Source organism: Miniopterus natalensis, chromosome 18 (genome assembly GCF_054644295.1).
Source record: "Miniopterus natalensis isolate mMinNat1 chromosome 18, mMinNat1.hap1, whole genome shotgun sequence".
Classification (NCBI taxonomy): domain Eukaryota; kingdom Metazoa; phylum Chordata; class Mammalia; order Chiroptera; family Miniopteridae; genus Miniopterus; species Miniopterus natalensis.
In genome coordinates, this window is record NC_142098.1 from 41,113,200 (window position 1) to 41,138,884 (window position 25,685).

The window sequence follows — 25,685 nt, forward strand, 5'->3', positions numbered from 1 at the left end:
CTTCCCCCCTCCAGTCCTGGGGCTGGAATAAATGTGTCAAAAACACCACCACCCAGCCCTGGCCGGGCGGCTCGGTTGGTGAGAGCATTGTCCCGATGCACCAAGGTTTCGGGTCTGATTCCCGGTCAGGGCACAGACAAGAGTCAGCCGAGAAATGGGTCAGGGCTTCTCTTTCTCCTCTCCCCTTTCTCAAGTTAATAACTTAAAAAGTGCACCCAGGGGATTTGTAGAAAGTGACCCTTCCCACCTCCAATTCCTTTGCCTCTCTGACGTGCAGAGCCCACCCCCATCACCACCTTTGCCCGAGCTGTTCCCTCACCTGGCTTTTCATTCCTGCCGCATGTCGCCTCACCACAGCCCCGCTCTCACTACAGTGCCCTGCAGTTTCCCGGGGGCCCTTATCAATACCCAAGTCTAGACTGCAAATCGTTTATCACCTCAGGCGTGTTGTCCTCGATGACGGAACATTCTGGATCTGAGATGTCCAATAGAGTAGCCACCAGCCACAGGGGGCTACCGAGCACTTGAAATAGTGACCGAGGAACCAAACTTTTAATCTTATTTTTAATTGCTTTAAAGTCATCTATTCTACCTTTAAATGGAAACAGCCACTTTTTCGATTTTAAATATTTTTATTCTAAATTTAAATGGAGACAGCCACGTGTGGCTCGTGGCTAACCCGGCTTGGGCTGAGATCTAGAACTCCAGCTCCTCTGAGGGGGCCGTGGCTTCCGTGTCCTCAGAGCTCAGCACTGTCTGCGCCTGGTGTCTGCTGAGTGAGAGCACATGCCAATTCCAGGGGCCCGTGGGGCTCCCCAAGTCGCCCCAGCAGATGGCAACCTGTCCTCCAGTCCTGTGCGTCGTCTTTGGCCAAGCTCTGCATCCTTCCCACCTGGAACCCAAGCTCGGAACCCGCTGGCCAGACCTGGCCCACCCACACCTCTCCGCCAGCTCCCACCTCCACAGACAGCCTCACTCTCTCGTTTCACGAACTCACATTTATTCACAGACAGACAAAGGGACAGGGACGGGCCTTTGCTCACTGGGGACCCCCAGGGTCTGGCAGTTCCAAAGAGGTGATGGTGTCCAGTGTGTATAAAGAGGGCAGCCAGCAGGGGCCCCCAGTCTCCATCCTTCTGGCCAGTATCCTGCCCCTCCTTTTCCAAGGGGTCCTGCCTCAGACGGTGCTGGGGGAGCAGGTCCTACCCAGCATCGGGGACCTGGGGGCGGGCGAGGGGCGGGGAGGGGCGGCCTAGCCCCCTCCTTAGTGTCGGGGCTGGGGGGCGGGGGGGGCGGCGGAGGAGGGACCTCTCCTTCAACTTCTCTCCTCCATATTGCAAACCGGGGGCCACCTGGAGGGGCGGGGGCGCGTGGGGGTCAGGAGGCCAGGCCGCCCACCCCGCGCAGGTGCGCTTTGCTGTCAGTCTCGTCTTCCTCCATCTCGAAGGCTGAGTGGTCTTGGCTGTCGAAGCAGGAGGCGCTGAGGAAGACGGGGGGCGCCGGCGGGGACCGGGGCGGGGTCCCCGGGGAGGGCGGCTCTTCCTTGATGTGTGCGACCGGCAGGGGCAGCCCGTCCGCGTCCTGCGCGGCCGGCGGGGGCGGCGGGGGCGGCGCGGGCGACGGCGGGGCCTGGAGCGCCTGCAGCGCGGCCGCCCTCTCCAGCTCCGCGCGGTGGCAGCGCTGGTGGCGCAGGAGGCTGTAGGCGCGCGAGAAGCGGCGCGGGCAGTGCGGGCACGGGTGCGGGGCCGGGCCGCCCGCGTGCACCTGCGCGTGGCGCGCCAGGTCGGCCAGGCGCTTGAACTCGCGCTGGCAGCGCACGCACTGGAAGGGGCGCGCCCCCGAGTGGGTCACCCCGTGCTGCCGCAGGTGCGCCCGGCGCCGGAATCCTTTGCCGCACTCGGGGCACCAGAAGCGGGGCTCCCCGGCGGGCGGCCGGGCCGGGGCCGCGTCGCCCCCGTTCTGCCCGCCTTCCCCGCCCTCGGGGGAGGCCCCTTCGCCGCCCTCGGGCCCCTTCCCTGAGTTCCGGCCGCCTGAGGCCTTCTGGTCCCTCTTGCCCGCCGCGGGCAGCGGGGCCAGCAGGCTGAGCGCGCCGTGCACGCGCCGGTGCTGGCGGAGGTAGGAGGCGAGGCGGAAGGCCAGGCCGCAGTCCGGGCACACGAAGGGGCGGTCGGTGGAGTGGACCAGCCGGTGGCGGGACAGCGACCAGGGCCTGGCGAAGGCCTTGAGGCAGATGGGGCACTGGTGGCGCTTGGGGCGCGGCGGGGGCCCCCCCTCGCCCTCCTGCTCGCCCTCGGGGCGCAGGCACGGGTGCGCCTTGAGCTCGCCCTTGGTGGCGAAGGCCTCGCGGCAGCGCAGGCACAGCAGCGTCCAGTCGGCCTGGAGCAGGACCTGCTTTTCCTCCTGCCGCCCGGCCGCCAGCGCCAGCTCGGCCCGCAGCTCCGCCGCCCCGGCCTCGGCCTCCTCCGACTCCGACTCCCGGGGCTCGGCGCTCGAGGGGCCCACGGGCGCGGCCGGCTCCGCTGCGGGCCACGTTTCGGGCCACGCGGCCTCCTCCGGGGCGCCCGAGGCGGCGGTGCTGGGCTGCTCGGCGTCGGCGTCGCCGTCCTGCGGGGCCCAGCTGGACTCGGCCGCCTCCTTGGCCGCCCTCTCGATGGCCAGCTCGACCTCGCCGCCCGCGTGCTCCTGGGCCAGGTGGCGCCGCAGCTGCGCGGGCTCCGGGAAGGTGCGGGGGCAGGCGGCGCAGCGCAGCGGGGGCTGGGGCCCGTGGCCGCGCAGGTGGCGGGACAGGTGCGCGGGCCGGCGGAAGGCCTTGGGGCACAGAGGGCAGGCGTGGGGGCGCAGGCCCGAGTGGCTCAGCCAGTGCCGCGAGAGGTAGTAGGGGAAGCGGAACAGGCGGCCACAGGTGGGGCAGGGCAGGGGCGCCCGAGGGGCTCCAGCGGCCCCCCTGCCCCGGCCGCGGCCCCGGCCCCGGCCTCGGCCCCGGCCACGGCCCCGGCCACGGCCACGGTGAGGTGGGCTGCCCTGGGCGGGTGGAGGGGGCTGCGGATCCATGCCTGTGAGGAGAAGGGGGAGAGGTGGAGAGATGGGGGGCAGAGAGAGACAGAGATGGAAGTGCAGAGGGTCAGGTATTTAGCCGGAGAAAGGAGAGAGAGACAGACGTGAGACAGACAGAGGTCGGGCGGAGAAGAGAGAGAGCGAGCCCAGGAGAAACGGGGTGGTGAGCCCCAGAGGGCAGGACACCCAGCAGAGACAGAGACGAGAAGACAAAGAGATTTGGGCAGAGACGGTGCACACAGAGACCAGAAGGCCCGCGGCCGGAGTGGGCAGGGAGAGGCAGGGCGACGGGCAGACAGACAAGACGGACACACAGACAGAATTGGAGACAGAGGGAGACAAAGTCAGCCACTGCTGTTTCTCCAGGGGCCCTGCTCTGGGAGGGGCCGGGACCAGCCCTCGGTGCTGGCGGGGAGGGGGAGTCAGCGTCCCGGGGCCCCGGAAGTGGGGTGTGCGGGTGCCCAGGTCCTGGGGCTGGGAGAGGCGGGAGGGAGTACCAGGGCTCAGATTCTTGGGTCTGCTCCTGCAGGGCGTTGGGGGCCTGGACTCCTGGGGCTGCGAGAGGCGGGGGCTGGGGACTGGGCCCCGGGCCCCGGGGGACGGCTGGGGCGCAGCATCTGGACCCCTACATGGGGCGGGCACGGGTTCCTGGGTCCCAGTGGCTGGGAGGGGTGGGGGAGGGGGCCGGGCTCCACGGACAAGGGAGAGGCGGGGGCTGGGGACGAAGCTGCCCAAATTCTCCAAGGAGGAGAAGCCTGAGAGCCAGGTGCCTGCACCCCTGAAGGAGGCTGCTGGGGGTCTCTAGGTCCCCCGGGCCGGGGGGGGCGGTCTCCGGGCTGGGCCCAGCCTGCAGGTCCCCGCAGGCATGATCTGCAGAATTGGGGCCCAGGAGGGGACCGTGCGGACTCCTGCGCCCCGAGGCCGGGCTGGGCCCGATCGCCGGGCGCCCCGGGCTTACCTCGGCCTCCTCGGCGCCTTTCTTCCTTCCCCGCGGCCGGCCGAGTGGACGGGGGTGGCGGGGAGGGAGGGAGGGCCGAGCGTAGCGTGCTGGGGGGCGGGGGGCGGGGGGCGGAGGCAGGGCTCGGTGTCACCGCCTAAGCCTTCCCCCCGGAAACCCGCCTTTCCGCCCAGCCCGGGAGAGGAAAGACGGGCTGGGAAGCCGGAAGCGGGGGGACGAGGGGACCCTGGGGGCGAGGAGGGGGCGCGGCTGGGGCTCCTGGGACCTGTGACGGGGAGGAGCTTGCGGGGAGGAGCCGGCTGGGGGCCTGGGGGGCTGCGTCCGGCCCCCCCTCCTCTCCCCTCCAAACACATCTCGATTCATTCCTTCAACAAGCACACATTTGTCGGGTCCTGCCTGTGCCAGGCGCTGTGCTGGGGGAGGCGGTGGCCGGGCGAGATGAATGAAGCAGTGACGGGGGCTTCAGGGAAAGTGCCAGCGCTGGACTCGAACCTGGCTCCAGCCTTCACTGGGCTGCCCGAGCACGTGGCTGTCTCTTCTCCAAGCCTCAGGGCCCCCCTCCCCGGGGTAAGCCCTGCGTATATCCACTCAGTCCTGAACGATCCGTGTTAACTGAGCATCTACTGTAGGCCAGCTCTGCATATGTTTTGCTCCGTATAGTCACTTGATCCTAAGCCACCAGCACTTACTGAGCACCTACTGTGGGCTGGATCTGTCCTTGGTGCTGGAGCGACAGTGGCAAAGACAGAGGCCCTTGTCTGCAAGGAGCTCACCGCCTGTCTGATGGAGGAGGCAGACAGACACAGATCCAGCCACCCTCCTGGAGGGTGGGTCCGAATGCAGCCCACGACGTGCAGCGGGAATGCAGAGGACAGGGAAGGCACTAAGCTGGAGCTCACACTCGGAGAGAGATCCCCGAGGGCTTCCCGGAGGCAACCACGTTTCAGCTGAAACTTGCAGGATAAAAAGCCGAGGGTTAGGAAAAGGAAAGGAGGAGCGGGTCTCAAGTACCTAAAGTCGAGCAGGACAGGCATGTTGCACGCCCAGCTCGATGCCGTTTGTTCAAGATGAAATCAATGCTCAACATGGCAGGCAAGAGTGTGGGAGACAGGACCGGCCGGACATAGTTCGGGAGAGTATAATTTGGAACAGCCTCCACCAGCGAGCAGTTCCAGGAACTTATCTGTCGAAGAGACGTTCTCGGAAACATGCAAATCGCTGTCTGCACCAGGTTTTAATCCTTGCAAAAGACAGGAAACTAGCTGAACGCCCGTCGGTCGGGACTTGGGCAATGGTGATTGATCCCCGCAGTGGGATGCTGCGTGTTCATTAAAAAAGGTGAGGAAGGACGCTGTGTGAAAACGTGGAAAGGCTCGGAGAGAACGCGAAGGGGAGAGGAACAGAAGGCGGAGGGCAGCCCGCAGCCTGTCTGTCTGTGCTTGTCTCAGGGCTGCGCCTCGAGGACCTGGGGGAAGAGAGGGAACTAGCAGCACTGTCCGGCCACGGGAGCGGAGCCACTGCCTGAACTGGACGCCGCGTGGGATGCGTTCCCTACTCCAACAAGCGAGGGAGAAAGAAACGGAGGGTGACAAAAATGAGAGGAAACCAAGTAGCAGCTGACTCCACGTGTGCTTTATAAATACAAGCCCATTTGCTTGGCTCTCCCATTTTAGAGAGAGGTAAAGTGAGGCACTAAAGGCTTCCCAGCTAGCCAGTCTCAGCAAGTCTTTACATTTCCCAAAGAGACAGCGAAAGGATAGGGTCCCAGCCCTGGCTGGTGTGGCTCAGTTTGTTCGGCCTTGTCTCGTGCACCAAAAGGTTGCCATTGGATTCCTGGTGAGGGCACATGCCCAGGTTTTGGGCTGGATCCCGGGAGGGAGTGTGCAGGAGGCAGCCAATTGATGTTTCACTTTCTATCTCTCTCTCCCTTTCCCTCTAAAAAAAAAAAAAATCAATAAAAAAGTTACATATATGTAAAGGGTAGGGGCCAGGAGCATGATATTTAAAAGCACCTGCTCAATAATACTATTTTTTTTAAGGACATGTACGTATAGAATAAAAGTCTGAAAACATCCATGGAAATAATATGCACCAAATTCGGGGTAGGGGTTACCTTTGAGAAGGGAGAGGCAATTAGATCCTGTAGGATGCTATGGAGATTGAGGTGTCTCTCTAATGTTTTAATGCTGGGAGTCTGTCCTGGCCAGTTTGGCTCAGTGGTTAGAGCATCAGCCTGTGGACTGAAGGGCCCCAGGTTCAATTCCAGCCAAAGGCATATACCTCGGTTGCAGGCTCAGTTCCCCTCCCTGGTCGGGGCGGGTGTGGGAGGCAACCAATGGATGTGAGAGATCAATGTTTCTCTTTCCCTCTCTCCCTCTCCCTCCTTCCACTCTCTCTGAGAAGCAATGGAAAAAAATGTCCTTAGGTGAAGATTAAAAATAATAATAATTATAAAGCTGGGAGTCAGCACATGGATATATGTGTGTAGGGGTGGGTATGTCTTTTTATTGGGGAACACACACACAATGTCAGGTTTACCATTTTAAAGTGTACAATTCAGTGGCATTAAGTATATTCGTGATGGTGGGTAACTATACCTGTTGGTGGTAGAATGGCACCAGGATGTTACCAGCCATCAGGCCTCGGTTCAACAACCTCCGTACTTGAGCTCCGGCTAGGAAAGAATTCAGAGCCAAGACTCAAATACAAGCAAAAGCGTGTTTAGAAAGTCACAGAGATAGGAGAAGTGAGCCGTGGAAGAAGTGAGCCACCTGAGCTGCGTGGGCGCAGGGAACAAGGCACAGAGGCAAAAGAAGGGCCCTTGGAGCTTAGGAGAGACAGAGGCAAGGAAAATGCGCCTGGGGCAGGAGATAGGGAAAGGCAGGGGCTCGTTTCATGGAGAGAGCAATTCTGGGTCCTCAGTCTTGAGGGTATTTGCCTGTAGGTCTCAGGGGAAGATCCCAATGGGCTATTCATCAGATTCCCAGGTGTATCCTTTCAGGGTCATGGGCTCTATCGATTGGGCGCCAGGGACGGGGGTTGGTAGTCAGTGCAGCTGGTCCTGAGGTCAGCCATGGCATCGCTTGTCGGGTTTTGCTGCTTTCCTGGGCCTGGAGCTGAAACAGAACTGAGGCCTAGAAATATTTGATGCAGGTCAGAACCTCATCGTCCTGGGTGCTTAATACTTAAGGGCTATTCTCCGGTCCCCTTGTTCATTCCCCCTCTAAGGGGATCTAACCCACGTAACTAGCAACATGCTGGGGGGGAGGTCAGGGGAGGGTTTGAACCACATGACCAGCAACATGAAAGGTCAGGGGGTCTAAAGCGCATGACCAGCAATATTCTAGGGAACGGGAGGTCACCCTGGGGGGTGATGTCCTTGTTTTGGCCATTGCTAGGCACCTGGGGCTGTCTGCCTTGGTGACCTGCTATAGCTGGCCTATGGTCCCTGCTCGGCTCATGGCTGCCTAACTGCCTACCACATACCCACTATCTAGTTGCAGAAAATTTTCATCATCCCAAAAGGAGCCATTCCCCATTCCCGCCCCCTCCCGGCCCCTGACAACCAGTAATCAGCCTCCTGTCCCTATGGACTCGTAGACTGTGGACATTTCATATCGGTGGAGTTGAAGGTATACTGTCTTTTACAAGTGGTGTTTCACTTAGCAGAGCGTTGTCAAGATTCATCGGAGTTGTAGCCTGTGTCAGTAACTCATTCATTTTTCTGGCTGCATGATATTCCATTGTTCAGGCAGCTACATTTTATCTGTTCATTGGTTGGTGGGCATTTGGGTTGTTTCTACCCTTTGGCCATTGTGAGTAGCGCTGCTGTGACTTCCGTGCTCAATTTTTGTTTGAAAGGCTGTTTTCAATTCTTTTGATTATATACCTAGGAGGTGTGTGTGCTATTTTGTCATCCAAATTTTAAAGGCTTGCTTTTTTTTTTGGAAACGAATTCAGGAATGGAGGTGGTGGGAAAGAAAACTTCAGGCCGAGAGAACAGCATGATATGTGTGTGTTGGGGGAGCCTGGAGGCCTTGGGTCGGGGCAGCAAAGGCGGCCGGTGGGGCCGAGAGGCCAGCGGGGCGCGAGCGGCTGTGTCCGGCTCCTGGTCCCGGCTGAGCCCTGGACACATTCCTGCGGCACTGAGAAGCCATTGAAAAGGTTTCAAGCTGGGGAGTCACATGACGCGATTAGTGCTCTAGAGGAATTCCAGGGGGACCCGCTCGGAGGCCGGCCGGATGCCGGGGAGACCGCGGGGGGAGCGGGGCGGGGGCGGGCGCCGGGGCAGGTGAGCGCGCGGCCGGGGCGGGGCCGGCCGGGCTGGGAACCGCGCTCCGGGCAGGGGGCGGGGCTTGGCGCTGATTGGCTCAGACCTGCCCTGCCGGATGCCAGTCTCTCTGTAATTGCCTCCTCATTGGCTCTCCTGCTTCCCGTGCAGTCTCCGGCGCCCAGAGATCCCGTCTCTGTCCCTCTAGCCAGGACGCCCTCCGTGGCTCCCATCTTCCACCCCCTCCTCGCTTCCTGCCTAAAAGGCTCTACATGTCTGGCTCCTGGGGCCTCCCTCGCGGATGCCTCTCTCCCTCTGCCTCATGTGCTCCAGCCACACCGCCCTCTTTGTCTTTTCTGGGCTCAGGGCCTTTGCACAGGCCCTTCCCGCTGCCAGGAATGCCCTTCTCCTATATCTCCCTTACTCCCACCTGACTAAAATAGCCTGTCGCCCTCCAGTCCGTACTCTGCCTTTATTTTCAACATTGTGCTCATGGCCAACCCACTAATTGCCTACCTCCCCTCCCATTGGAACATAAACCCCTGGGGGTTGGAGTTTGCCGAGCCTGTTTGCTTAAGTGTCCTGCCCTCAGAGAAAGGATTCAGGTGGAGGTGTGGTGGACGGAAGCCCCAGACTCCAGAGGTCCCAATTCATGACTCCAGGCCACCTCCATGACAACCCTGGCTCCTTTCCAGGTGCTCAACACTCCAGGCTGAGTGGGTCTCTGAGTAGGCCGATCTTGCCCCTGGGGCGGTGCCTGTATCTAAGGGGGCTGGTCTTGTTTCTCCAAGGTAGGTGGGTTTTTTTCGTTTTTGTATTTTTTAACCGCGAAGGGATGAGTCTGGCTCCGGGTTCCTGGGTGTTGGTGGCAGAGTGGAAAGGCGTATCTCTGAGGTTGGGCATCCCCAGGGGCTTGACCCGGATTCTTTTCAGAGGGGAAATTGTGGATGTCTGTCAAGGCCAAAGAATATTCCTTGAAGGCCAACCTGTTTTCTCTGCCCCCAAATATTTGTCCCTGCTTTAAAAATTTTTTTCTTGTGAAATATAAGATGCATGGATTAAAAGGGTACCATACAAACACACAATTTAACAAATAATTATGAAATTATCACCAAGTTAAGAAATGGAGTGTTGGCCTGGCCGAGTAGTTCAGTTGGTTAGAGCATCATCTGGATACACCAAGGTTGTGGGTTAAATTCCTAGTCAGGGCACATACAAGAACCAACCAATGATGCATAAGTAAGTGGAACAAAGCAATGCTTCTCTCCTTCAAATCAATAAATAAAAATTAAAAAAAAGAAATAGAATGTTGGCAGCCACCCAACAGCCCATAGAAGGTTCTGGCATGTTCCATTCCCCGCTTAACCTGCCCAACCCTACTGTTCCGAGTTTTATGGAGAAAATGTTTTCCTTGCTTTCCTGAGTGGTTCTGTACCCACAGTGCACCCTAAACAATACTACAGGTTAGTCTTGCTTATTTTTATGGAGTCATTCTCTATGTATCTGGCTTCTTCTGACGTTCATTTTTGCAATTATGTGTATCTGTACTCATTCAGTACACCACCATTTACTTATGCACTGTATTTTTGAAATATATATATATCTTTATTGATTTCAGAGAGAGGAAGGGAGAGGGAGAGAGAGAGAAACATCAATGATGAGAGTCATTCATCGTTTGCCTCCTGCACGACCCCGACTGGGGATCGAGCCCGCAACCTGGGCATGTGCCCTGACCGGAAATCCAACCGCAGTGTCCTGGATTCTAGGTCGATGCTCAACTGCTGAGCCCCGCCCGGCTGGGTAGACCCACTGTGTTGTTGATGGATGCCTTAGCCCATTTGGGCAGCTGTAACAAAATACCAGCAACCTGGTGGCTTGTAAACAAAAGACAGTATGGTTCACAGTTCTGGACACTGGAAGTCCAGGATCAAGGCTCCACCATGGTCACCTTCTGGTGAAGCCCCCTTTCCTGGTTCCCGGCTGGTGCCTTCTTGCTGCGTCCTCACATGGGGGAAGGGGCCAGGGCTCTCTCTGGAGCCTCTTCTATAAGGGCACTAATTCCATTCATGGGGGCTCCACCTTCATGACCTGAGCACCTCCCAGAGGCCCCAGCTCCAAATTCCATCACTTTAGGGCACTATGATTTCAACATATGATGTCAGGGGGCGCAGACATTCAGATCGTAGCGATGGACATTCCACTTCTGAGTTCAGGGCTGGACATTTCGCTGCTGTGGAGGTTGTTAGATGTGTCTCCCGGTGCAGGGAGTATGAGTTTCTCTAGGGTGTGTGCTCAGCAGTGGGATTACTGCATCACAGACTATGCACACCTTCAGCCTTATGAGAGCATGCCAGCCTCCCAGGCGTCTGAAACCTGAGAGGCTCCGGGTGGAACTCTTGATCCCCATTGCCCCCCTGCCCAAACTTGCCCTGCTCCAGTTTTCTGGCCTTAATACACCCACCATCCAACCAGTCCCTCCTGATTTCTCCCTTTCCATCACACACACACACACACACACACACACACACACACACACACACTCACACTCTCTTTCTCTCTCTACCTCCAGAACTCATTTCAAATCCACCTGTTTGTCTCCATCGCTCTGGTCCAGGCCCCCAACCTCTCCTGGTGGAATGAGGTAGTCTACTGCTTACACTCTGCCCCCCCCCCCCCCGTTCCTCCTCCACTTGGCAGCCAGAGGGATCCTTGTGAAGTGCAAGAGGGGTCACATCTCTTCACACTTAGCATCTTGCTCTCGTACCCTGGCCCACCAGACTGTGTGACCTGACCCTGGCTTACCTCCCAACCAGGCACCCTCCTGGTTACTCCCTCGCTATTCTGGCCTCAGATCAAATGCCACCTCTGTAGGAAGCCTGCCCAGACCACCCCATCTAAGGCGGCATAGTTCAGCCACTCACTTTCTTAACACCCTACCTTGTTTTCTTGAGTTCACAACTCTCTCAATTTGCCTTCAGTTTTTGTTTGTTTTTTAAATATATCTTTATTGATTCCAGAGAGAGGAAGGGAGAGGGAGATAGAAACATCAATGATGAGTCATTGATCGGCTCTCTCCAGCACACCCCCCACTGGGGATCGAGCCCACAACCTGGGCATGTGCCCTGACTGGTAATTGAACCAGGATTTCCTGGCTCAACCACGGAGCCACGCCGCCCGGGTGCCTTGTTTTTTTACTCTCTTCTACACCTCAGCTGCCTGCACTAGACTATCAGCTCCACAAGTTTTGTTCAGTTGGGTCTCCAGAGGGGTTACAATGCTGGCACGCAATGCGCCCTTGCTACAGGAATGTACCCTGAACCCAGGAGGCAATCTGAAGGCCCGCTGGATCCTAATCTGAGGTCGGAGGTAGCCTCTAAGGTACTAACTCAGTGGCCTAAAATGCAGAGTCTAAGCGGGGGATGGCTCAGCCTCCTGGAAGGAACTGGTCTGTAAGGTGGCAGTTTGGTTTTTAGGGGACATGTCCTTTGGGGTTGAAGGTTTCAAAAGGGCCTGTCTGGTTCTAGGGAGCACGTCCACCCGTGGAAGCGGACCTAGTATTTAAGGGGCAGGGTTCCATTTAGATGAGACTTAAACCATCTCTGATTTTAAGGGTCAAGCACTATTTCAAGGACTCCAAATTCCTCGGAGGGAGGGAAGGCTGTCTCTACTAGGAGGCCTGTCCTAAGCTGGGGAGGGAGAACTCCCCACCCACTGGAGCCAAGGTTCAGACAGCGAGATGGCATTAACCGACAGGACGAGGTTTATTGTGGTCCTGAAGACACTGGGGTCAGGGATAAGGGGGTGAGGTCGAGGCTCATGGGGAGGACCCCCTAGCCAACCCCCCTTTCCCCTGGGGTTGGGAGGAACACAGACAAACAGAGATGGAAAGACCGACAGGTGCTACAGCAGAGCAGAGGGAGACCCTAGGCTTCACCACCTCCCACTCAGGCGAGTCCACAGGATGGGGAATGACGCGGAAGAGGAGGGGAGTCGGCCCTAGTCACTGCAAGGAGGGAGCGGGGAGGCCACAACCCGGCCAGCCCGTTCCAGTGGACAGGAGGCTGTGTATCTGATCAGTCCATCCTACTGGGCATGGGGGGGGATGTCCAACCGGCCTACTCTAGAGTTTGGGGGTGGGGAAGACCATTAGGGTTCACCCATTCCGCAGCTGGGGAGGGAGGCCTAATCGGGGAGCGGGCTGAGGGCAGGGGGCATCCACCCTGGTCCTCCTCTGGCACAGGGAATGGAACGGGGGAGGCAGATTCTGGCTCCATCCATCATCTAGGGGCACCAGCGACGGTGGCGGGTGCATTCGGAAGGATCCAGGGAAATTCAGGGGCATGGTCCCCCACATTCTCCAGACCAAGGTCGTCGGGAATGATGGCTCTCAGGGAGAGGGCAGGCTTCCCTTGGGGGCGGGGTGCCCATCTTTTATTAGGGCCCTCAAGGTGAGATGTATACTTGTGGAGGCCCATTTCTCATTCCTAGGTCCCCCCAACTTAGGGGCCCATTGATTTGGGGGTGCCCATCATGGATTCCAGGGAGGCCTCAAGCTCAGGGATCTCCATAGATCCCCCAGCTCAGGGTGCCTATGTGGGTTTCTGGTGGCCGCGTCCCTCCAGCCAGGGTCCCCTCATCTCAGGGCCCGCGCCTGGATTTGGGTGGTCCCCTGGGGGCCCCGAGTCCAGCGCCAGGCGGGTGGCGGCATGGTCAGTCCATGCCCCGGTGCAGCTTCAGGTGCCTGGAGAGATTGCTGAGCGTGATGAAGCCCTTGCCGCAGATGTGGCAGGGGAAGGGCCGCTCGGTGCCGTGCAGCAGCCGGTGGCGCTTGAGGTAGCACTCGTGGCGGAAGAACTTGCCGCACTCGAGGCACGGGAACGGCTTCTCGCCCGTGTGCACCAGCACGTGCCGCTCCAGGTCCCGCGGGGAGCGGAACAGCTTCTCGCACTCGGAGCAGCCAAAGATCTTTTTGCTGCGGCCGGAGCTGGGCGCCGGCTCCCCGGAGGCAGGCTCCCCCTCGGGGGCCACGGAGGCCGCCTCCGCCCCGCCGCCTTCCCCGTGGCTGGCTCGCCGGTGCTCCTCCAGGGCCGCCAGGGCCGCGTACAGCGCCCCGCAGTGGCCGCAGCCGTAGGTGGCCGGCCCCGAGTGCGCCTCCAGGTGGCTGGCGAGCGCCGCGGCCGATGCGAAGAAGGTCCCGCAGTCGCATTGGTACAGCGTGTCTTCCGACGGCTCCGCCACGGCCGCCGGCGCAGGGGCCTCCCCGGAGCCCTCGGGGAGCAGCCCCCCCAGCTCGGGCACACCGCCCCCGGCACGGCTCAGGACCACCCCACCGTCCCAGGCCGGGCTGGTGTCGCCCGCCTCCGCAGTGCCACTCTCTCCAGGGGTCTCGGGCCCTGCACCGGCCCCTGCAGCCCAGGCCTGCACTGGGGGTGCGCCGGGGCCCTGCAGGTCGTGCGTCAGCTTGTGCCGCTCCAGAAGCGCCGGGGCATTGAAGTCGCGCTCGCAGCGCGGGCACTTGAAGGGCTTCACGTCGGTGTGCGCCGCCCAGTGGGCCGCCAGCTCCCGGCCGTGGTCGAAGCGCCGGGCGCAGGCGCCGCAGGCGAATGGGGGCAGGGAGGCCGCGGCTGCAGCTGCAGCCTCCGCCAGCCCCCAGCTGCCTGGGCCCACGCCCTCCGCGCCCTCGCCACCGCCAGCCCCGGCGCCCCCACACACCGAGCAGGGCCCCACGTTGCAGCAAACGGAGCAGGGCGCGCTCAGCGCGGGCAGGCCGGCGCCCGGCTGCAGCGGGGACGGGAGCGCCCCGCGGTGCTGGCGCTTGAGGTGGCGGCCCAGGCTGGAGCGCGAGGAAAAGCGGAGCTCGCAGACCAGGCAGCAGTAGGGCTTCTCTCCAGTGTGGACGACCTGGGGGGAAGAAGGGAGCAGTTTCAGGGCTGGGGTTCTAGCCCGCGGCGCAGGTTCCCGCGCTGTCTGAGGGAGGGGGCCCTTGCCGCCTGCCACGTCTACAGGGCCAGGACTAGCTTCAGTGCTGTCCCTCTCCTCTGCTCTGGGCCACGCTGGCATTGCCTTTAGTCCCTCCAGCCTGTAGACGAAATGGGGCCATATACTAAACCTGACGAGCCCAGGAAAGGCCTGCGTGGCGACCTTACAAACTCAAGAGGCCTAAAATAACCACAAAGGATGGTGTGAAATGAACACTTTTTAATTAAAAGCAGTTTATGGTGGGTAGTCATGTCCTAGGCTAGAATCTTTCCTGATAAAGGTCAACTTTCAACTTGAGCCTGTCTATTGTCTTTTTGCACCTACAATAATATACCTTTGTAATGTCTGGGTAACTTCCCATTTTCTGGACCCTCAGGGCACAACCAATGAACCAGGGTACAAACCACAAATCCTCTCATTGTTATTGTTATTGAGTTAATTGTTGACTGTTAGACCTATGTAAAAAAGCACGTGTCTATCATTTTACTTTTTATCCAATCCCAGAGATCCCTCTCCCCCACTCCTTTGCTTTCTCCCGCCTCCCTAATCTATCACCAATGGATTTAATGCAACCCACTTCTATTTTCTCTTTTGACTGTAATGTATAGGATAAAATGCAAAACTGCCATTCTCTGGAGCATTTTCTCAGTCCCTTGAGATTTTGCTTCCTGGCAATTGTAGACAGTTTGGCTCAAATGAACTCACACAAATTCACATGTTGACAGGCCTTTGGACCTTTGTAAGGGCTGTTCCCTGAGGCTGGGGAACACTTCCTCTCACTGCTCCTAACTTATTCAATTCCAACAAGCCCGTTTAGGAGACTGGGGCTTCCTGGGGCAGTGGCTAAGCACTGAGGATCTGAGCACTAAAGGACCTGGGTTCAAATCCCACTCTGCCTTCCACTCTCTGTGAAAACTTGGACAAGTAACAGCCTCTCAACAAACTTTCCTGTCCTACTATCCTCTAAACCAATGGATATTGGGGGGAAGGAGAGAGAGGCTTTCTAACCTCCTGGGTCCTAGCGTAGGAGGTGGCTCTTTTCCTGTAAACCCTCTAGAACTTTCTGCATTGATGGAAATGTTCTATATCTGTATGGCCAACAATGGTGGCCACTAGCCATGTGTGGCTGTTGAGCATTGGAAATGCTAGGCTAGTCGCTGGGCGAGACTGTGTCTTACACAGGTCTCTATGGATATTGGCCCTTGTGGTTTACTTGAGACCTGAAAGAACAGACACAGGTTTTGAGTCTGGAGTCCTATTGATTGGTAGTGTCTGCCTAGAGAGCTGTGGGGAGGCTGGATAAGAGAGTGCAGTGCTACATTAGTCATATCTGCCAGGGGCATGAAACCCAAAGAAGTGGGAGTGCTGCCCCCAAAAAACAAACCCCCATCCCATGCCCGACCCGGAACACTTCAGATCTCTTGCCTTAGCCTCAGAATACGATAACCCTGTGTCCTCATGTCTCAGTTGCAATTTGACATTTATTAACCTGGTTGTTCAGTGACTGTTGCCCCAACTAGATAGACTCTTGGCTCTGGGAGGCCACAAAAGGAGTGAACTGTGTCTCTTGTCTCTCTCCTTTTCCCCAAGGAGTCTGTATACTGTAGGTGCTCATTAAATGCTCAGTTGAATTATAACCCACTAGAGGCCAGGACGGAGACCTCAGAGGGCTGTAAATGTCACATCAAGTTAACGATCAGGGGTTTTAATGGGGGGGGGTCCCCGGTCACACAGGCTGGACATGAAGGGGAGAGACAGAAGGTGGTAGGACCTGTACACTACAAGCTTGTCCCATCTCAGGGCCTTTGCACTTGCTGTTCCCTCTGCCTGGAATGCTGTTCCCATGGTGAGTGCCTGCTCATACTTCAGGTCTCAGCTCAGATATCACCCTGCCCTGCCCTTCCCCGCCTTGTCTGGTTGCCCGCAGCTCTAGGCTCTTTACACCTGCATATTGGCTTATTGTTTAATTTCCTTCCCAGCACTTCTCCCTTTCCAGAACAGTCTTGCCTGTGTATTTGCTTTCTTGTTGATTGTCTACCTCCAACGGAATATAAGTTCCCCAAACGCTGGGACTTTATTGATTTCCCTTTGTCTACCCCAGTGTTGGGAGCAGGGAAAGCTCTTGATGGACAATTGCTGAATGAAAGAATTAAGTACATCCGTGGTAAATCTGCCTTTAAAATGGCAAGGGAACACAAAATTGCTGGTGTGTGGGGGAAGGGAGATGTATGGACAGGGGGATGGGAGGAGAGGAGCCTATAGGTGAGACAAAGGTACTAAGAACGTTTTCCTTCAATCCATAAGTAGGTGGTGACTGAAGAGATACTCCTGGTGTTTTTACTGGTCAGCGCGCTTTGGCCAGAGGGGAGGAAAAAAGAGGAAAGTTTTCTCTGTCGCCCACAGTGGGGCTGGGCTCCAAGGCCATGTCCAGCCCCGGAGGGCGGCCGGGCCAGCCTGCAGGACTCACCTGGTGGTGCAACAGGCCGGTGGAGTCTCGGAACCCCTTGGGGCAGGCGGAGCAGCGGTAGGGCCGCTCACCCGTGTGCGAGCGCAGGTGGTTGGCCAGGTTGAAGCTGTGCTTGAAGCCCTTGCCGCAGCGCGGACACGCGTGGGGCTTGAGAGCAGTGTGCCGTGCGAAGTGGCGTCGCAGGTCCGAGCGGTAGCGGAAGCTCTTGCCACACTCACTGCAGTGAAATGGGACGCGGGGGGCGGCGGCGGGCGGTGCTGGGGCCGGGGCCGGGGTCGGGACAGGGGGCGCTGGCAGCGGGACTTCATCCATGGTGGCGTGGCGTGAGGGCAGTGGCGGGTGGGGGCTCTCTGGAGCAGGGGAGACATGGAAGGAAGGTGAGGGAGTCACCTCCCCGTCGGTCCTCCCCATCAGGCTCTTGCGACTCACAGACCCGCCGCCGGTCCCCTTGGAGCCCTTACCAATAAGCCCTAAGCCACACCCGCCAGAACCACGCCCACTGCCTTTAAGCCCCGCCCGCTTTCCTACAACCCTTTCCACACATCTGCCAATCTCCCTAATCATTCCAAGTAACTTAGACCCTGCATCGTGTTTTTAAGTCTCACGGGCTTTGCGAACAGACTCCTGCCCCTCTCTAAGCCCCGCCCACTCTTACCCAAACCCCGCCCATTCCTTCCAAAGCCCCTCCCACTCTTCCATTCCTTGACAAGCTCCTCCCACTTCTCCGAAGAGGAAAGACCGGGAACGTCGGATAGAAGCACCTGGAGCTCTTTTCACTTGCAAAACACGGACAATAGGAGGACCTAGCTCGGGGCGTGGCGGCGAGGCCTCAACCAAATCGCTTAGGCCTGCGCACGGCAAGGACTCAGCAGGGAAGCTGCGCCGCTCGCTACTGTCCTGAAGCCCACGTCTCTTCTCCACTAAGACCCGTCCCCAAGCCCCACTCAGTTCGTCCTTGAAGTAGCCCCATCCTTTCCAAGGCCCCGTCTACCCAACCCCTCACTTTCGTGGCCCCTCTGAGTCCCGCCCCAGGCCCGCTAAGTCACTTCACGCACGTTATAAAGACTTGCTATTTCCACTAAGACTCCCCAAATTGCACTCTTAAATCCCACCTCCTCACTGTACCCCGCCCGGGGACAAACTCCGCCCCTTTTATTCTAAGCTCCTCCCTCCTCCGCATGGAGCCTCATTTCCCCACTCAGCCCATTAGAACCCTTCAACCTCGGGCCCTTCCACCGTTCTCCATGGGCCACGCCCCTTCCTTAAACCCCACCCACTTGCCTAAGCTCCTCCCGTTCCCCCACCCGCGGCCGGGCTCCCTCCGCCAAGCCCCGCCCACCGCACTCCAAGCCACGCCCACCCGACCCCCCCAGCCATTGCTCCGCCCCCCCACTAAGCCCCGCCTCCTCCCCACCCACTCGCCTGTGGGGCGGCCCCCCCTCCGCGGTCCACTCGAAGACCCAGGCCCTCAGAACTGGCCTTTTGTGCCCCTCCCCCCGTCCCTAAAAGGTGCGGCCCCGGGCACCCGGGGCAGGGGTAGGTCAGGCGGGACCCGCGGCCGGGTGAGTCCACCTCGCTCGTACGGCGCGGGGGTTCTGGAGCCCTGGGGCGGCCCCGGGAGGCCGGGAAAGTCAGTCCGCTTTCCTCTTTAATTACTTACACCTCCCTCTGGGCGCCGACATTTTGGGCAGCGGGGGCAGCGTCACTTCCACCCGGGGGGCCCCTCGACTTCCGCCTCGGCTCCCTTCTCCCCCGCACTCCCCCTTTCTCCCGCCTTCTCGGCCTCCCCCTCCCAGCTGCCCGCCCTTCTCCCTCTTTCCCGTCCTTTTCCCAGCACTAGCTGTTAGAGAAGCCAGGTAGGCGCCATCTTGGGTGAGGGCAGGAAGCGGGGCAGGGTTCGGGGTGACCCCGGCGCCATACAGACTAAGGGCAACAAGCTCAGCGCGCGGCTCCCCTCCGCGGGGTCGACGCTGGCGGGTGGTGGCGCAGAAGAGGGCAGGTCTGAGTCCATTTTCGCAGTCTCAGGCCCTTCCTGGGTAGCAAGTTAGAGTTGCATCAGGAGGAAGGAGAAATCTAAGTCCGCCAACTGCGATAGAGAGACAGGAGGAAAGAGCAGGTTCCATCTTGTCCTCAGCCCTCCAGGAGGCTTTGAAGCTTATCAGGCGCCATGTTAATTACGGGAAGGAGCAGCCATTTTCCCGCTCCTCATCCTTTCGGTACCTGTGTTTGCTTGGGCCCCCGGTTGGGTACTTTGTGGGAGGAAAGGCATTTCTACCTGGTTGTGATGTGTTGGTGCGTAACTTCCCGCTCGGGGCAAGCGAGGGCGCCGGGAGTGCAGGCGCGGACGTGAGCGGTCCTTAGGACCCAGCGCGTCCTTTTGTTCCCGGCGGTCGCGGGTCCGACCGGGAAGGGGAGTGGGCGGGGCCAGCGGCGTCCTCTCCGAGGGGCGGGGCCGTCTCGCGCGCGCGCGCGCCGCCAGGGCAAGGGCCCCCTCGCCCCCGCCCTTTCCCACGCGTCGGCCCCGTCGCCCCCTGCACGCGCACACTCGCGAGCCCCGGCGACATGCAAATGAGGTACCCGAGAGGCGGGGGTCCGGGCGGGAGGAAGGGAGCGGAGGGAGGGGAGGCCCGGGGCCGCGCGCTCCCGGAGCGCGCCCCCCACACCTGCTCCTGCTCCCGCGCTCGGTGCGGCGTGCGCTCGCCGACCTCGCGCCCCGTGGAGCGGGCCCGGGCGCGCGCGCGCAGACCCCCTTCCTGGCGGCCCTCGCCGTCCGCGACCAGGCGCTGCTCATTGGTCGCCCCCGCAGGGCCCGCCCCGCGCGCTCGCGGGACCCGCGGCCGCGCGCCTGCTCGTGAGTGGGTGATGGGCGAGGGTCGGAGCACCACTCCAGAGGCACTGGTTACAGTCCAGGACCCCCACTGGAGCGAACCATTCGATCCTGGAAAAGCGGTTGCCCCGCCTCTGGACCTCCATATGTGTGCCTGTTCCAAGGGGTCGCAGTGGCACCTGCAAACCCTGCTCCTAACTGCACCTGTGCTTCCCCCCTCCCTCCACTTTGTGACACCCCAGTCCCTTGGTCCCCAGCTCTGATGATGGTGGTGGTGGTGGTGGTAGTTTATTGAGTCCTTACTATGTGCCAATGGACAACCCTGGTATACCCATTTCACAGAGCTGGATTCAAACCCAGGACCAATGGACCCCATGATGTCACCTCATCCCCTGAGTCCCATTCTTCTCACTCCCTAGGCTGGACCATTGTGTCCGAGTGAGATCTGGTTCGAATCTTGGCCCTGCCACTTCCTAGCAGAGGGAGCTTTGGCAACTGACGTGGCTTTCCTGTGCCTGGGTTTCCCCATTTGCTAAATGAGGGTGATTGTGACCTCCTCAGAGGGCTAATGTCTCCCAAGTGCTCTGAGCACTCATGGCTTGTCCCTGCGAGTAGGTGGAACTCTTCGTCATATTTTGCAGAAGGCTTGACTGAGGCTAAGAAAAGTGTGCACCTTGCCCAAAGCCACACAGAGAGTGACAGACACAGGAATCAAACCCAGAACATCTGACTCCGGAGACTAGACTCCAGTGTGTTTCCTCACCTCTACCCAGGGTCAAACATCACCTGGGACCAGCCCCTTACTTGTTGTGGTCCTGAACCCCCTTGCCCTCCCACTTCTACCAATCAAGAGCACGGACAGAAACATTTCTGAGGCCTCTATGGCTCTGGAGTTTGATGGGCTCTCTGCTTTGAGGATCACAATTCTGGCCTGTACCCTCAGTTGGACTCTCTCCTCTCTTGAAGATTTTTCTTTATTTTGGCTCAAATTGACCTTGAACTTCGAGATCCGTGTCAGGGCCTAGGGAGGCCTGGGCACTCTCTGGGGCTCAGGGCGGTGCCTGTTTACCAGCTGGCACAGAATTCTGTCCTTTTACTTGTGAATCCAGGTGAATGTCAGCCATGTCCAGGTCATGAGACTCAGAGGGATGGGCGAGGTCTCGGGGGACAAGGGGTGCTCCAGACCTTCCCTCCACTGACAGCTGCCCCCTTTCTCCTCTTAGCCCGGCTCCAGTGCCCAGACCCAAGTCCTCCACTGCTCAATGGACACCCCCAGCCCAGACCGGTTGCCTTCGCCTTTGCCGGGGGAGGAAGAGAAACCTCTGGCCTTGCCTCCTGTTCCCCGGGGCCGCCGGGGTGAATGTCCTGGAGGGGCCACCTCCTCCAATCAGACGCTCAAGGCCTGCCTCCCTCGCAAGCGGGGCCGCCCCCCCAAGTCAGGGCAGGAGCCCCCGCTTGCACAGGGGGTGACAGCCCAGGTGGGCAGCAGCGATGGCACTGACCTCCTGCTGATCGATGATCAGGGTGTGCCCTATACAGTCTCTGAAGGGTCAGTGGCTGAAGGGCCTGAGGGCTCCGGCCCTAGGAAGACCCCACACTTCTGCCCAGTGTGCCTGCGGGCCTTCCCCTACCTCTCGGACCTGGAGCGCCATAGCATCTCCCACTCGGAGCTGAAGCCACACGAGTGTAAGGACTGCGGCAAGACCTTCAAGCGGTCCAGCCACCTGCGGCGGCACTGCAACATCCACACCGGCCTGCGGCCCTTTCGCTGCCCACTCTGCCCCCGCCGCTTCCGGGAGGCGGGCGAGCTGGCTCACCACCACCGTGTCCACTCAGGGGAGCGGCCCTACCAGTGCCCTATCTGCCGGATGCGCTTCACAGAGGCCAACTCGCTCCGGCGCCATGCCAAACGAAAGCACCCCGAGACCATGGGGTCACCCATGTGTCCCCCAGGGCCTGAGCCACCGTGGGACCATGAGGGCATCCCGGCCACAGAAGGGGCCGAGGAAGAGGAGGAGGAGCTGGAGGGGAAAGAGCTGGCCTGACCCACAGCCCCGGCCAACCCTCCCCAGGCTAGGTTTAGAGCTGGGGGTTCAGCTGGTGCTGCGCCTGGGTAGGGAGGCTGGGACACCCTCATGTCTGGTGGTCTTCCTGTTGTGGGAGGGGGTTGTGGGTGAGGACCTAAACTTCTGGGCTCTGCTGCCTTCTTCCACCCTCTCCTGGACTGACAGGCCCTTAGAGGCAGGGGCCATGGAAATAAATCGCTGCCTTCTGGCTTCCCCTGTGTGTTCAGTGATGGTACCAGGGCTGGCCCTCCTCTACTTCTTTTCTACTTTTTGTTAGAGAGAGAGAGGAAGGGAGAGAGAAACATGGGTTGGCTGCCTTCTGCACGCCCCCTACTGGGGATGAGCCTACAACCTGGGCATATGACCTGACCAGGAATCAAACTATCAACCTTTGGGTGCATGGAAGGACACCCAGCCAACTGCGCCACACTGGCCAGGGCTACTCCTTTTCAAATGCTCTTCTGCCTACACCCATGGGAGTGCATGGAATTTGGGAGGACCCCATGTCATGTGCCTTATTAACTTGGTGCTAAAGAACTAGCTTGGGGGTAGCCTTTGTCCCCTCCCCCACCTCCAGCAGACCCCAAAGCGCTCCCCTAAACATCCACTCTAAGTAAGACATTGAACCTTCTGTGTAGATGTGACTCTAAGTCCCTCATCCTCTGGTCCAGCCAGATTCCTGGAAATTTTGCAGCCACCACTTTGCCCCATCTCTTTTTCCTGACTCTTTTTGGAAGGAAAAGCTGAGTTGATGGTCTGAGTTAGAACTGACAACTTTGCTAGGGCTTAGGTAGGTAAAGGGGTGTGGCCTGGGGAGCGGGGCTAGAAGCGGAGCCCGACGGGGACTGAGCAGTGAGGCTTATTGGTCAGGTAGGTGGGAACTATAGGCGGAGTTTAGACAGGCTATATGAACTGGGGTGGCTCTTAAATTGGTTTAGGGGTTGGCGGCAGAAAGTGAGTATTTTAGAGGAATGGATAGTGTTCAGCTGAGGGGAGGGTGTCAGGAGGGGTGGTACCGAAGTGTTAAGATGCTGAGGGGTGGGCATGACTGCTATTCAGGCCAAGGGGAGAGAGAACAAACCTAAGAGAGGAGTGACGGAAATCCCTGAGAGGGGAGAGGGGAAGCTTAGCAAGATGGACTAGATAGAACTAGGCTCAGCTACTTGGTTGGGGCTGAGTCAGTGATGCAATTTGCAGCGACATATGAGGGGCAGTATCAAATGTGTGGTAAAGCTGTGGTTCTGACTAGCCTGCATCAGAATCACCTGGAGGGTATTTTTTTTTTTTTTTAGTTGAGTTATAAGTTGACATACGTTATTAGTGTAGGTCTACAACAGTGATTCGGCATTTCTATACATAACGAAATGATCACGATAAATCTAGTTACCATCTGTCACCATACAGTTATATTACTGACTGTGTTCCCAATGCTGTACATGACATCGTGACTTTCGTATTTTATCACTGGAAGTTTGTACCCCAGGGTTTCTGATTCAGGTCTAGAGCAGAGGGCCTGAGTTTACATTTTTAAGTTTCCGGGGTGATTCCGCTGCTGCTGGTCTTTGGACCATAGTTGAGAACTACTGACTTAAGAGAACGATTCAGAGGTTGGAGGCACAAAGATCACATTGAAATTGCGAGAGCGCTTACATGCTAGGGGGCGGGGCTAAGCAAGGGCGTGGTTTGGCCTAAAGCTGAGGCCGGGTCTAGAGGGGCGGGGCTTCAGAGGGTGAGGAGGACTTCTAGAGAATAGGGTCCTGGAAGTGGGGATGAGCAGAAAATTCGTGGGATCAAGGCAAGGAAGGAGGATGCAATTTGAGAGGTCGGTGGAGGCTTGTTACAATTAAGCTCTGAAATAGTGATTCAGGTCGGGGGCGGGGCTTAAGCGTGAGATTTGCGTGAGGGGCGTGGCTTAACCCGATGACCCGGGCGTGTGGGTGGGGCCCTAAGGAGCGGGCGCTCAGAGCGCAGGCGCACTTGTTCAGCTCGCCCGCCGGAAGCGGGGTAGGCAGTCCCCGCCTGCGCCTCCCAGCCAGCGCGCAGGCGCACTTCCCTCTCCCGGTCGCCGCCGCCGCCGCCGCCGCCGCCGCCTCCTCTTTCCGCTCTTCCACGGCGGCGCCTCGGAGACGAGCGTGACTTCCGCTTCCGGCGGGCGGGCAGGCGGGCGGCGCGGGGCTGCCAGGGAGGGGGAGGGGGCGGCACTTCCGGTCAGGCCCTCGGGTCTCCCCAGAGCGGCGGCGCCTCCTCCGCCTCCTCGGCCTCCTCCCGGCGGAGACCCCCGGCGCCGGTGAGTGACGGGGCGTGTGGCCTGGAGGCCCGGGGACAGCGGGGGCGGGGGGTCCCGCCCAGGCTCGCTCTGGTCCTCAAAACGTCCCCATCAGTGCTTGCGCCGGGCCTTCGCCAGGGGGCCCCCATTACTGCTCCCCCACAAGAGCACCCAGATATCTGCCCCATTAACGCTCCCACGTAGGACGGCGACCAAAGCGCCCTCTTTCGTGGCGCTCCCCTAAACTGCTGCTTTCTTGTGGGATCCCTGCATAGCTCCCCGTCATTGCTTCCTCCGGGACAGCCCCCCAAATGCCACCGGCGTTGCCCTCCCCCAAGCAGGCCAGCTGCCCCTGAACCCTCCTTTAGTAGCCCCTATAGGTTGCCACCAAAGGCTGTTGCATTTGTGCGTTATAACGGAATGTCCCCCATTACCTCTGCCCACACACAGCCCCCCAAAACTCCTAACCACTTTCCCCCCAACGCCCCCTTCGTTGGTGTAAAAATACTTTATCTTCTGGTCAGCAGCCAAGAATGCCTTTTTTTCCTTCTGCACCGCGCTCCTCCCCAGTAATTCCCCTTGAAAATACCCCTTTCGACACCCCCAGACCCTCTCCGCGTAGAACAGCTCCCTCTAGAGGTGAGTTCTCACCCGCATCCTTGCTCTTCAGGGGGGAGTGCCCCCCCCCCCCGGCTCCCATCGCTCTCCACGACCCATCTTCTCGTTGGTCCTTGTACCGCAGGGCAGCGCCCCTCCTGAGGCCTCGCCCTAACCTGCCCCTTCTCACCCGGCCCTTACTCCACCCGCCTGGACTCCCTGGAGAAGCCCCCCAGCTTCACTGGGGCAGGAGCCCTTTCTCCCAGTGTCCATTCAGTCGGTCTTCATTGAATGGACAGGCACTGTTCTGGGTCAGAGGCATACAGGTGTGAACGGGAGAGATGCACAGTATTTCTTTTTGGGGGTTTTACTGTCTGGTTGAGGAGACAGATCAAAAACAAGTAAACAACATCATCAGTTGTGTTTTCTGAGAACCTGGTAGCTACTTTAGAGGTGCAGCCTGAATTAGCAGAGCTCACTTAGCTGTGCAGAGATTTGGGTGGGCTGCCACAGGCAGCGGGAAGAGGAGTGCAAAGGACCTGAAGTGCTCACAATCATGGTGAATGGGGGAGCGGCTGGGGAGGCCCATGAGGTTGGAGTGAGGGGAGAGATTGTGTGATCTTAGAGGGCTGTGGAGGTGAGGGCATTGTGATTGGTTATCTGGCCTTTGTCTGCTCTACCAAGCCTAGAGTGGACATCATTTGTTCATTCGTTTGTTCACCAGCTGTTTAATGAGCACCTACTACACACTGGGCATGCAACAAAGAACAGGATCCCTCGTCCTCATGGAGTGAATGTGCTGTTTCATGGGGTAGGCAGTTAAAAAAGTGTGAAGAAAATACAACAGGATAAGAGTATAGTGTTACAGGGACTGTGGTGTTAGAGGGTGGCAGGAAGGGCTCTTCCAAGAATTTCCTGTCGCCCTCTTGTCCTTCCAAAAAGCCATGTTCCAAAAAGTTACTCCCTCCTCCAGGCACTGTGACCCAGGCACTGCTCTTAGCTCTCCTCCCCCAAGAATGAAATGATTAAGAGGATGAACCCTGGATGCCACTGGTGGTGATAGCGCTGAGCAAACTACTCCCTCTTTTTCTAGCCTCATTCTCACTTATTTAACAGATATTTTTGGAGACAGGATCTGTGCTGGGTCCTGGGGATAGAGCAGTGATCAAAACAAAGACCTTTGTGTGCATGGAGCCTACCT

At 58.9% G+C, this 25,685-nt stretch overlaps 3 protein-coding genes across 3 annotated transcripts; 1 reads left to right on the top strand and 2 right to left on the bottom strand.

The window, feature by feature from the left end:
• Nucleotides 1-983: 983 nt before the first annotated feature.
• On the bottom strand, nucleotides 984-3,563 carry ZNF579 (zinc finger protein 579). The gene has a single exon (XM_087827350.1). The coding sequence runs from the start codon at nucleotides 3,049-3,051 to the stop codon at nucleotides 1,378-1,380; it is 1,674 nt and encodes a 557-aa protein (XP_087683476.1). The 5' UTR covers nucleotides 3,052-3,563; the 3' UTR covers nucleotides 984-1,377.
• Nucleotides 3,564-12,024: 8,461 nt separating this feature from the next.
• Nucleotides 12,025-17,076, bottom strand: FIZ1 (FLT3 interacting zinc finger 1). The gene is made up of 2 exons (XM_087826949.1): nucleotides 16,729-17,076; nucleotides 12,025-14,183 (listed from the first exon to the last, which is right to left on the bottom strand). Exons 1-2 carry the CDS (start codon nucleotides 17,038-17,040, stop codon nucleotides 12,993-12,995), a joined length of 1,503 nt encoding a protein of 500 aa, XP_087683075.1. The 5' UTR covers nucleotides 17,041-17,076; the 3' UTR covers nucleotides 12,025-12,992.
• Nucleotides 17,077-19,594: 2,518 nt separating this feature from the next.
• On the top strand, nucleotides 19,595-21,832 carry ZNF524 (zinc finger protein 524). Its single transcript, XM_016218347.2, has one exon. It carries the CDS (start codon nucleotides 20,818-20,820, stop codon nucleotides 21,598-21,600), a length of 783 nt encoding a protein of 260 aa, XP_016073833.1. The 5' UTR covers nucleotides 19,595-20,817; the 3' UTR covers nucleotides 21,601-21,832.
• The last annotated feature ends 3,853 nt before the right edge of the window (nucleotides 21,833-25,685 follow it).